Source organism: Drosophila novamexicana, unplaced genomic scaffold (genome assembly GCF_003285875.2).
Source record: "Drosophila novamexicana strain 15010-1031.04,08,12 unplaced genomic scaffold, DnovRS2.1 tig00000689-arrow-pilon, whole genome shotgun sequence".
In the NCBI taxonomy this organism is placed as follows: domain Eukaryota; kingdom Metazoa; phylum Arthropoda; class Insecta; order Diptera; family Drosophilidae; genus Drosophila; species Drosophila novamexicana.
Window position 1 is genome coordinate 2,253,962 of NW_020824818.1, and position 12,743 is coordinate 2,266,704.

At 39.9% G+C, this 12,743-nt stretch overlaps 1 protein-coding gene across 2 annotated transcripts; it reads left to right on the forward strand.

Moving 5' to 3' along the window:
* The first annotated feature begins 1,578 nt into the window (after window positions 1-1,578).
* On the forward strand, window positions 1,579-12,274 carry LOC115763179 (adenylate cyclase type 3). 2 transcript variants are annotated; one of them, XM_030705637.1, is made up of 18 exons: window positions 1,579-1,694; window positions 3,531-3,996; window positions 4,576-4,765; window positions 4,831-5,140; window positions 5,201-5,319; window positions 6,086-6,197; window positions 7,715-7,842; window positions 8,054-8,212; window positions 8,392-8,530; window positions 8,609-8,874; window positions 8,937-9,300; window positions 9,710-9,971; window positions 10,044-10,116; window positions 10,225-10,300; window positions 10,700-10,925; window positions 10,988-11,070; window positions 11,136-11,591; window positions 11,649-12,274. In XM_030705637.1, the coding sequence occupies exons 2-18, from the start codon at window positions 3,681-3,683 to the stop codon at window positions 11,874-11,876; spliced, it is 3,507 nt and encodes a 1,168-aa protein (XP_030561497.1). In that variant the 5' UTR covers window positions 1,579-1,694; window positions 3,531-3,680; the 3' UTR covers window positions 11,877-12,274. The 2 variants fall into 2 exon arrangements, with proteins under 2 accessions (XP_030561497.1, XP_030561498.1); XM_030705638.1 differs by having other exon boundaries at window positions 3,534-3,996.
* Window positions 12,275-12,743: the final 469 nt, after the last annotated feature.

Here is a 12,743-nt window from a genome sequence, read left to right on the forward strand (position 1 = left end):
CACACACACACCACACACACACACACACACACACACACACACACACACACACACACACACACACACACACACACACACACACACACACACACACACACACATACATGCATTGATAAATATTTAAATTTTAAGTAATTGAGCAATACGCTAGCTATCTCAATATAATTATGCTAATGTTAACAATATGTGATGAAATCTCTGCGATTTCTTTTTGCTTTGATTCAGAGTTAAAAAATATTCTTAGATACTTATAAATAGGAGGTCCATAGTGTAAATGCGCTCCGTAAACCCAAAACTCTTAAGAACTAAGAACTTAAGCTGAGCCCATTTCAAGTAAGAGGTTCTAGTCGGGAGCTCCCTACTAGGGAATACCCTGAACCCTCTTCTTCCAGGTTCTGAGATCCTTGCGTTACGGACGGACGGACGGACGGACGGACAGACAGACGGACATGGCTAGATCGACTCGGCTATTGATGCTGATCAAGAATATATATACTTTATGGGGTCGGAGATGCTTCCTTCTGCCTGTTACATACATTTGGCTTACGCACAAATACAATATACCCTTATACCCATTTTTAATGAGTTCAGGGTAGAAAAAAAATGAATATATCAACAGAACTTTTTCAATGCAAGCTTTACTATGATTTTAGTAAACATCGAAATAGATCTTTTTATCTCCTCTCAGAACTTATTTAAAGTTAAAACGATTTTAGATTAGAATCCTGTAGATAGATTAAAGCTGAAATGATTTTACAGTAGAATCACGCAGAATAATCAAAAAATAAACATTCATAGGATTGGGGTATACATCTAAAAGGATTTATTACCATTTAGCTGCAACTGTCTTGCTGCTAGTAAAAATTGTTCTTCCATTAAATCCTCGCAAAAGGCAAGCAATTCAAACTATTCAAAACTCTCTTAGATATTATATTTAGTATATGTTTTAGTTTTGAGCCGCGCTTCTTTCAGGCATTAGGGATTGGCATATCTAATTTTGTATCCTCTGCAAGCTATTCGGCTGAACATATTTTCTCTTTAAGATGCATTACATTTTCAACTCTCGCACACGAAGCCGCAGCTGCATCCTGTGGCGCGCCCAAGGCCAGGTGCTGTTTTTTTTTTTTTGTGTAGCCGACAGCGTCGACGGCGCAGCTGGCGTCGCTGCTGCCGTTGCTGTTGATAGCCATTTTAGTAACATTTTTTTATAATTAATTTTATGAGCCTGCGGCAATTTGAGTAATCAGGCTCAAGTGCGAGTGTGAGCTACATTTACACACACACACACACACACGCACGCATTAACAGCAGTTGCACATTGCGTTATCAAGCTGCACAGCTGTACCGTTATCAGTTGCATGCGCTCTCACAGACATGCGCTCACGCAGAGCTTGAGCCGAAAAGCTCGCTCTGAGCGCGCGAGGAAGCGTAGAAGAGCGAGAGAGCGAGAGAGAGAGAGATGGGTGCTTTTGAAAAGTCCTTGCTGCTGCTGCTGCTGTTGAGCTCTTGGGCTGTTGACTGTCAAAAATTTTCACTTAACAATCAGTCAAGTTTATCGTGCGTCTTAGTTTAGCTCGCAGCAATTGGCTCGCGCGACGCTTCTCACTAAAATAGGTCCGCAGCAGCAGCCACAGCAGCAGTTAACAAAAAAAAAAAATAAAACGAAAACCACATCGAAGCCGTTTGCAAAAGAGGTTAATAATTGAAATTGCAGCGTGTGCCATAATCCATTCCATTCAAGTGAAAAGTGAACAATTTGGCAGCTGTGCGGACGACTTTTCTGTACACGCTCAAGCGTTATCGCAGCCTCCATAAAAAAAAAAATCAAAAATCCAAAAAAAAAAAAACTTCAAATCTGCTGCCTAGTTTTATGCGCGAGCTGTTGTTTATTTAAATTAAAATTAGATGCGAAATTGCTTGCGAATGCATAAAGTGTGTACACACACAAACAAACACACGCACACAAACACAAACGAAATCACAACGCATTAAAACGAACCTTGAGCAAATCAGCCTTAAACACACATAGATAAACACACACACACACACGCACACATACAGCTGTAGAGATACGTTGTATATGTATATCCGTGAGCATAGCTAGAAGTAAAGGATTTTTGTATGCCAAGAAAAGAAGCAACGAATTCGGCTATAAGGATACGACAGCCAAGTGAAGAGGAAACACCAACTGAGCCAGGTAGCAGAAAAGAGAGAGAGAGAGGGAGGGTGGCAAAGTGAGACGCACTGGGCGTGCGAGCGAGAAAGGGAGTGGGCCATGTAACACTGTGGTGTGTGCGTGCGTAAAAGTTGTCATAATTTATGCAAACGGATATTAAGCGCTATGCTGAAAATTTGATAACTCAATTTACATTCGGCCTAAAATGAAAAACCCCAAGTTAGTTTGAAGAGCTATAAAGCACAAAATTCTGTTTGAAACATTCGCACCTGGCATTGTTGATAACATTCCATTTATTATAAAAAGAAACTAGCATAGCTCTAATAATAAAAATTACTTAGCTTTAATATCTCTGCGTTTTTCTATCTTATCTTATGATGAGATAATGCCAGCATTCACAATGTTTCACAAAGAACTCCCCATTAGGGTACTTTTAACCAGACTGCAATTGATTTGATAGTAAAAAAAAATGAACCCATATTAGTTTTGTATTAAATTATAGTGTGTTGATAATTTCATTCAGGTTTTGTTGACAAGATAAGATAAAGTAAAAATGCACATAAATTGAATAAAAATAATCAAATAGTAGCATTTAAAGGGTGTTTATAATGAGATTTTCGTTCACATGATATTAAATAAAATCAATATAAATACAATTTATGTTTCTTATCAGCGTAGGTATTTCATAGTAGTATTTTATTTTAATAGTAGTATTTTAAATAGTAGTAGAATTGTTGAATTAAGGAATTAGAACATTTTAAAGAATTCATAAAAAATATTGTTTAAGCAACAAAAATGGTTTAAGTGTATTCTTACTTACCAATACTTTTCGATATATAATTTTCAACTTATGGCACTTTAAAGCTTGACAAAAATCTAACTAACAAATATACATATATAAAAGAGTCCGTAGAACAAAAGTAGCTTATATTGCTAGAGAAATCTTTTAACATAACAAATTTAATAAAGTAAGGCAAATTATTTACTGTTAGCCCACTGTATCACGGCGTTTTGCTTAAGGCAGGCACACACACACACATACACACACAAACGAACACACGCACACACACGCACACACATTGCGGTAGTCGCACACAGGGCCACGCTCATGGCTCTCGTACAAGGACGCTTCCGCCTTGGCGCTCACACATACATTTATATTTAGACAGAGTGAGAGGCAGTGGCAGTGGCAGAGGTAGAGAAGAGAGAGGGAGGGAGAGAGAGAGAGAGAGGAGCCGCCATGAGGCAAACGGCAATGTTAAGCCTCAAATTTACCGTTAACGTTTGTGTTTTGTGTAAAAGTTTCGTATTTGAGTTTGTGTTTTATATTATTCTATTTGCCAACGCGTCTCAGCAGCTCCCGAAGTTCGCCCAACCCCCCAACCATCCCGCATCGTATCATAAATAAGTAAAGATAACAGGGAAAACGGAAATGACCAGACTCCATTTATAAAACCAAAAACGGCGATCAACGAATAACTTGGCAACTGCAAGACCTCGCAACATGCCGGAAGAGAAGGCGACAACAGCTGCCAATCTCGAGAATGGCCAGACAACGGCAGCATCCACGCCGAGCAAAGCCAAACGCCTAAGGACCCCACCACGCCGACGGCCACCCAACGAGGGGGATGTGGTCGCGGGCGGTGTGGGCATCACGGGCGGCGGCGTCGTCATCCTGCCGCAGCACGTACTCAACGAACTCTATCACAATTATTCCATCAAGCAGCGACGCAGCGGCCTCAAGTGGTTTCTATTCGCGGCCGTTCTCTTTAATCTCTGGACGATTTTCATACCCTGGGAGCAGGCTTTAACAACAAGGGGTGAGTGTTTCCGCATATCCTGAGCCTTACCCAGACTCGATAAGCTTCGAAAATTGTTAAGCTGTAGGGCCATGTTATATTACAATACGATTTGATAATCCTACTGGAAAAGGTCTATATATATATACCATATTATCATATTATTATCGAAGATTCCCAAAAAATATGTACTTAATAAACTTAACGACGTTTAATACGGCTACAAAAGGGTTACAAAACAATTGTATGGGCTATTTTGCAGCCTGTAATAAATTAAAAGAATCATCTTCTATTCCCTGACGTTATTCTCAGTTCCTTAGAGATACCAAATTTTGGTCCGTTTTCTCGATTCTTTATTTAATAAAACGATTTATAAAGAGATTTTTACAAGGACATCTTCATGATTGTTGGCATTTTCTTTGGACTTCCTTTGAAACTGTCGTCAGTAAACCTCAATAGAGAAACTTATGAATTTTTTCATAGGTGAATTAAAAGCTTCTAAAATCTTATTCTAATAGTTTTACAAAATATTCCCTACTTAAGCTAATCTCAACTTCAAACATTTAAACTAATTTGTTTTGATTGAATACTCAACTTTAGTGGTCAACTGTTGCGTGTTCAAGGCCTATATGACGCTGGCGGCCCTCCTGCACATTGGACGCCGTTCGGAGCAGCCGGCCTTTAGACGTTTCCGTCAGCCGCTGTTGACGATTGTTCCGCGCGCCTTGTGGCTGCTCTCGATGCTGCATTTTGCCGCCTATGTGATGCTTCAGGCCAGCTTTTCGCCGCGGTAAATGCCACTCTCTAGTCGATTTTGGGCGATTTGTAATAATCCTTGATCCTTACAATTTGTAGAGACGTGCTCGGCTGGGCCATACTATTAAACTTCCTGATATATGTGACGCTGCCATTGCCGCTGATTTTTCTGGGCCTAGTCGTTGGCTTTTGCACGTATTTCAATTGCCTAAGTCTGCCCGTAGGCTTTTCACGGCCGGATCCGTTAATCTCAGATCAGGCGGCGGCTAATGCGGTTTTAATAGCCACCGCGGCGTTAATTGGTCTATTGTATTACTTCATGGGCGAGGCCAAGCAGAAGCGCGCCTTTTTGGAGGCCAAAAAGAGTCTGGAGGTTAAGATGGTCATCGAGGAGCAGTCGGCTGAGCAGGTGTGTAAGCATCAACTCTTTTGTGAGCTGTAATTAAGAATATATTTTTATTTTACAAAGGAACGCTTGCTACTATCTGTGCTGCCCAAGCATGTGGCCATTAAGATGCGCGAGGACTTGGGCTCATCCAGCTCGGAGGCTTTTAAAAAGATTTACATGAGTCGGCACGAGAATGTGAGGTAAATTGATAAATGAATGTCTAGCACAGGTCAAGACAATATATTACTAACTCTTCTTGTTATAAGACTAGGGCTTCGAATATCCCACCTCAGATTTTAAGCACTTGAAAAGCTTTGAAAAGCTTTGGCTTAAATAATATTCGTAACTATATTCAAGCTCTTATTCTAGTCCTTACTCATTACTCGTTACTTTTTCTTAATCCCTAGACAATATCTGACACCTCCTACTCGTTACTCGTTATCAAGCTTATACCTATTCGTTGCATAGTTTACTCAAGATTAAGCGTAAGACTCGCTTTAACACCCTTTGAATATATTCGCAATTTACTCACTCTCTCTCTCCTTTTTACTATCCCTGAAGCTCGTGACAAGCTTCATCTCTGACATGCATAAGTCAAGCTTACTCGCTTATAAACTCAAACTTTGCTTTCCGTACTCGCTACTCGTTAAGATCTTAACCATAATCTTAACACCCGTGGGGTTTGACTCTTTCAACATTAAGTATTTCCCTTATAACTCCTTTCCACACTAAATGCTTATGAATATGTCAACCGTTTGCTTAAAGAGTGCGTTGCGATTTTCAGATATTCTAGGTATTTCTAGATATATGTATAAAAATTCCTTGTTACCCTTAAGGGTTTCCTGCCAAATGTTTAATAGGCTCATTACCTGAAGGCGACATATTTTATTACAAAGAACCGAGTCCTAGCAAGCACTTTAATCGTTATATTCTTTTTCACACCCACCAAAAAAAATATATAATAAGCATACTGTATGCGGATATTGTTGGGTTTACCGCCATTTCCTCGACGTATAGCGCCCAAGATCTGGTAAAAATGCTAAACGAGCTCTTCGCACGCTTCGATAGGCTCGCCGAGGTAAAGTGAAAAACTTTCGTTTTGTTCAGCTTGCTTTTTGCTCTTCTCTTTCTTTTATTTTTATTTCTTTCGCCTTGCTTTGTGTGTGTTTTTTCACCTGCCTAGTCCCGTAATAATCTCCCGAAATAATGTTGATAATGATGTTGGAGATAAGCATCGAAGAAGTATTCTTTTTTTCTTTCGTTTCCTTCAATTGCGCATTTCGAACTTTAATTTGAATTCCTCCTCTTGCCCATTCATCTTCATTTACTTTTTGGCCGCTGCATACTTAATTTTTTTTCTTTTTAAGTGAATGTTTGGTGGGCGTGGGCGGGGGCGGGGTCCGGTAACAAAAGTGAGGCTCAGTCAGCCGTGTGAAATGTGTCGAGTTGATTTTTGTTTTCATGCGATTTTTGGGTTTGTCTGAAAGGTCCTTTAAATTTCGGCTCAGTTAATTTGGTGCAGTTTTTTTTTTTTTTCGTTTCTTCTTTTGTTGGTTTGGGTCGGCGACTTTTCTCTGTGTATGAGTTTTCCCAGCCATTGAGTTGCGGCTGTTCTGAATTTCCCTCAATTTTATTTATTTTTATTGGTTTTGCAGCGTTTTCGGTTCATTTGCTTTGGCCGGGTTGAAAGCCAAGATACAAGTTTTGTTTTGATTTTGAAGAACTTTTTGCTAAAAAGTTTTCAATTGCCTGTTTGACAGGTACTAAATATATATATGTATATAGGTGATATTAATTGCGTTTTGACTGAGATTTGTTTTGATTTCATTTCATTAAGTGTTTTAATTTTAATAGCTATTTACATATTATATAGTATTCAAAATATATTACAAATAATAAATTGTGAAAGGTTGCACTTTGTCATCATTTTATTTTAGAGATATATTATTAATACTTGATGTTTTTTATATAAGAAAGCTGATAAATATAAGGCTAAATCTTGTTTCTTGGAATGAATAAAAACTCGATAAAGAAATTTAGTTATGCGTTTATCACAGAAGTTAAATGTATTCCGATTGTAATTATTTCAATAAAAATGTTACTCTCGTCTAATATTCTTTCTGAAATGCGAACATAATAATTAAACTTTTTATATAACAAGCTCTTTTTTCTTAGACTATTGTCTATTAACGTCTATTAACGTAAAGTCAATAATTTCCTTTTTTAAGCACAGACATAAAATGTATAAAATACAATTGAACATATATCTTTGGAATTCGCTTTAATTTATATATATATATATGTATATTTGTTTATTTGTTCTGATTTCAATTCCTAATCTTTCCAACATTTGTAGCTCTTTTATAGCCTCCTCTTGCATCCTTTGTGCCTGGTAATCTATTCTTTTTATTTGATTGATTTAACCCCTTATAATTAAGCTAATTTTACCATTGTTGCCATATTCTAACGGTATGCAGACAACCCACGTCCATTTACGGTTCGATTAGCTCGTTCGTTATAGGCAATGTAACTAACAACGACCTACACACACACACACACACACACACATTGTCAAACACCTTTATGCCCTTACAGAAGTACCAACAGCTGCGCATTAAAATTCTCGGCGATTGCTATTATTGCATTAGTGGAGCGCCCGACGAGCGGCCGGACCATGCCGTGCTCTGCGTACACATGGGACTTTCAATGGTGAAGGCCATCAAGTGAGTAGAGTGCCAGGACAACTAGTCAAAGGACTCGCGACAGGCGACGAGGGCGGCGACAGGCGGTGTCAAATCAGCGTTAGTTCAATTAAATGTAATTGCACTTAACCACGCGTCGTCCTGCGTCCTGTCGTCCGTTGTGGATTCGCTGCGAACTATGCATAGTTTTTATATTCAATTTATGTATATATATATTTTTTTATTTTTACAGATATGTGCAACAGAAGGCAAACTCACCTGTTGATATGCGTGTGGGCATACACACGGGTGCTGTCCTGGCTGGCATACTCGGTCAGCGTCAGTGGCAGTTTGACGTTTACTCCAAGGACGTTGAGCTGGCTAATAAAATGGAATCCAGCGGCAAGGCCGGGTGAGTCCAATACCAACTTGATGCATAATTGATGTAGTCAAGAACTGCCAACCAGGGGGTGTTCGCTCATGTTGTTATGATTTATCCTTGTCACTTCGATATGCAAATTTATGGGTGTGGCACGCATAATCGACACCTTTCTGTGTTAAACATTAATTTAATTGAGTTTTCTAACGCAGACGCGTGCATATTTCCGACAAGACTTTGGCCTTTCTCAATGGCGAGTTCGAGGTGGAGCCGGCCTTTGGGGAGAAGCGCGAGGAGCTGCTGCGCATTGCTGGTCTGAAGACCTATTTCATTACCAAAGTGGTTAAGCCGGTGAGTCTCAGACAGCTTTCCATGCCCAGCTTAAACTGATTTATTAAGTCCAGAGCTAATCCTTGTTTAACTCTTCAGTTCGCCTCGCCTTGCGCCAAGAAAATCCACGAAACCAGAGCAGAAAATGGCAATCATAGTCCGGAATCCAATGCCAGTAGCAATGATAGCAACGAAAATGTCGACGATGACAATGATGCCACAGTGGATGACGAGGAGCTATTGGCGCAGAGTGTTGTCCTCAATGGACACAGCCCAACAGCGGCTGAAGATGAGGAAGAACAAATCAAGCTCGAGAACTTTAAGCAGCGTCTAAAAGACGAGCTTGTAACGCGCGATGGACACGAGTAAATAACTAAATTAACTGTAAAATCTATTAGCAATTAAACTGATTCCTTGTCACACACAGAAATCTGACCAAGGACACGAACATCTTCTTGCGCTTCAAGAATGTGCAGCTGGAGCAGGCCTATGCCGTCTATCGGGAGCCGTATAGTTCGCTGCCCTTGCTGGCCGCTTTGCTGGTGCAGTGCATCGATGTGCTGTACTCCTACCTGGTGCTGCCGCGCTCCACGCTGCATTTCATTAACATTGCCGCACCGTTGGTGCCCATTGCCATGCTGGTGGCCATAAGCATTGCGGAAAGCTTTAGTGGCATGCTGCCCAAGTTCTTTGTGGATGTGAGCAAACGCTTCAATGACATTACCTTCGTGCGCGAGCTGGCAGCCATAATTATAGCACTTACCATTGGCCTCAGCAATGTCATCGACATGGTTAGTATGCGGTTCGACTCGTGCATGCTCTTGCTCAAGTCCTTATTGATTTTTATGCCCTCTACCCATTGCAAATGCCTTTTAATAGGGTATATTGCAGTTTGTGCAAATGTATGTTTCGGTTAGAGGAGGACATCTCCAAATCTGAAATGTGTGTATATTCCTGATCTGCACGACAAGCCGAGTTGGTTAGGCGATGATTGTCCGTCTCTATATATATGTGATTGGCCTAAAAAATTACCTTTTTTTTTTACAGAAACTGACATTTAAACATTCAAAACTTTATAATACAAAATTAGTTGATTCATTTTTTATTTATTATTTAGAAGCATTTGCTGGGTATAGGGTATCTGCTAGTCGGGCAAACTCTCGACTAGAGCACTCAAATTTGTTATTTTTCCCGGTGCAGTTCTTCTTCGTTACCTTCGTGCGCACCGAGCATATTGTCAGCGAGAGCGAATTCAATGCCACGGCCGGCTTGGAGGAGGTTGTCACCGCCGAGCACCTGCTGCCCGAATCGTTTGTGGAGCAAATGCGCGAGGCGGTGCCCACCGAACGTGTCCTATATCCGTCCTATTTGAGCAACTTCAGTGTCCTCATACTCATTGCAATTGCTGTGATTGCTCAGCTCACGCATTTAACCAAGATTCTCCTGCTGTTGTCCATTGCGGGTGAGTTTTCCACAGTGGAATAATGGCAAACATGTGGTTGATTCGCTTGCAATCTCTAAACTATACTTTCAGCTTTGCACTGCTATTTCAATGTGTGCATCATGCAGGACTTGTACGCTCTGGAAGACGATCTGGCACATCAGCCGTAAGTTAAGAAGAGCCACCGAGTATGCAGATAATTATATAAAGCTATATATACAATATTTTCAATTGTATGTTTATACCTATTTGTTTTCACTAATTGCACTTTCAGGCTCATATCAACACGCTATTGTGCCTCAGGTCTGCTTCTAGTCGCCGCATTGTCTCTCAGCTTTCTAGCCCGACATGTGAGTACAATTAACTATATTTATAGTATTCTTTAATACTCTATTTTCTGAACACTTTCAAAATCTGGTAATTCCAACTGCCAAACGGCCGTAAAACTATATCATATGTTAAATGGTGTTAAAAATAAAAATTAATTATCATAAAAAATAAAATATTTCTGGACAATTATAGTTTCTGGCAATATGCCAGAGCGTCCACTCTTCATGCTAGGAACAGTCTATTTCCAGAGCATTGTTCACAATTTTCTGTACCCAATGTTCTGTTCCCAGTTTACAAATAAATTAAGGCCCTAACGATGGACATTTAATTTATCAATTGACATTTAATAGTCAAATATTTAGTTATTTATATGTCAATATTAAAATAATTATTTGATTCTTTTTTCATTTTCAAACCAGATGGACCACGAGGATCGTGTTATATTCAAATGGAAAACCGAGGTGGCCGAGCAAAAGGAAACCGCCAACGATATGCGTCAGCGTAATGAGGCTTTGGTCTACAATGTGTTGCCCGTGCATGTGGCCGAGCACTTTATGAAGAACGCCAAGCGTTCCCATGATGATCTCTACTCCCAAAGCTATGCCGAGGTGGGTGTGCTGTTTGCCAGCATGCCCAATTTTTCAGGTAATCAACATTTCGAATATCCTTGTTATTACAAGGCTTAATAGGCTTAATATACTTGATAGATTTCTACTCGGAGGAAACAGTTAACAATCAGGGCCTGGAGTGCTTGCGTTTTCTGAATGAGGTCATCTCCGATTTCGACGCGGTGAGGCTGGACTCTTGGTCAACATAATCCCACTATATACTGATGTCATCTCGTTTATTATTCAGCTGCTGGAGCTGCCCCAGTTTCAGGACATCATTAAAATCAAGACTATTGGCTCCACTTATATGGCCGCCAGTGGCATCAATTTGCAGCGAAATCTCCGTAATGATGCTCCCATTACCGAACGCTGGTCCCATCTGGCTCTGCTAGTGGAGTTTGCGCTGGAACTCAAGCATGCGCTGCACGGCATCAACGAGCAGTCGTTCAATCATTTCGTGCTCAAAATGGGCATCAATCATGGCCCCATTACGGCTGGTGTGATTGGCGCTCGGAAGCCGCACTACGATATCTGGGGCAATACGGTGAATGTGGCCTCGCGCATGGAGAGCACCGGCAAAGCGGGCGCCGTTCAGGTAACCGAGGAGACCTGCAACATCCTGGAGCAATTCGGTTATACGTTTCAGCAGCGCGGCCTGGTGGCAGTCAAGGGCAAGGGTCAGCTGATGACCTACTATTTGCAGGTGGGTGAACCAAGATATTCTATGAATACTCTTACTTAAATCACCTGCCATCTGCAGGGCAAATCTGAGAGCAGTGCAGCGGAGCCCAAGGCGGCCGTAGAGCTTCATGAGCCGGAGGCAGTGACAGCGGCCGCGCCACTTAGTCTGGACTGCAGCGCAGAGCTGGAGGCGGATATTAAGACGCCGCTGCTAAAGCTCAAGGCACAGGATGCAGCAACGGAAACCAATCCGGAAACGTGTTTGGGCAATGGAACCTTGGCCGAATCTCAATCGTTGTTGGAGTAAATCGATTGCATTTTCTACGAGACATATTGATGTGTGTGCGTGTGTGTGTGTGCTTGAGTGAGTGTGTATGTGTGTGTTCATGAACGTGAACATAAAGTTAACTGTTATACTACTGTTATACTTACTACTACATTTGGTTTGCCTATATTCGTGTGATATTCTGCTATGTGAACTACCCAAAAAAGAAAAAAAGGAAACATTTAAAGAAAAATCGTACTCTTTAGTTGTATATTTATAAATGGTATTTGCTTTTGAAAAGTTTGTAAACTGTGTACCTAAAAATTTATAACTAAACTAAGTATTTGAATTATTGTGAGCGGTTTTGTTTCAAACAAATTGTTATTTAATTTAAATTATATTAACAACTGTAACATAACAAATTATTTGCTTAATAACATTAGTCGATGTGTAGTTGAAAACAAAGAATCTTAACATCAATTTATAATTAATCTTAGGAATTTAAATATAGTATATATATACTTGCATCAATTTCGCAACAAAAAAAATACAAGTCAACAAAACAAGTAAATCTCAATGTGAAAAGATTTTGCATACAAAATGCGCTTAAACCTAACTATAAATGAATTAAAAAACAAATACAAATGCAAACATACATTATGCAAATATCAAGACTAAGTCGAGATATTTACATAATTATACATTTAAATTGAGAATCCGTATCCCACCACACAATATGCAACCCACAAGCAAGTCCAAAAACAGTTAAGCAAATTAAAAAGAAATGTATGTACTATACTTATGCTAAATAATTATAATCTTATAGTTAATATAGCAATAGTAGGCAACCAAAGAAAGGCAAATGATTTGACGAAATCGGCATGAATATTACAACAACTGAACATAGAC

What these genes read in the sequence shown, in the direction of transcription:
- LOC115763179 (XM_030705637.1), top strand. Translation starts at nt 3,681, where the DNA reads ATGCCGGAAGAGAAGGCGACAACAGCTGCCAATCTCGAGAATGGCCAG. An exon ending in AGGAGCAGTCGGCTGAGCAG is followed by an intron (nt 5,141 to 5,200) that starts GTGTGTAAGCAT and finishes TATTTTACAAAG; the next exon opens with GAACGCTTGCTACTATCTGT. An exon ending in CAGCATGCCCAATTTTTCAG is followed by an intron (nt 10,926 to 10,987) that starts GTAATCAACATT and finishes TATACTTGATAG; the next exon opens with ATTTCTACTCGGAGGAAACA.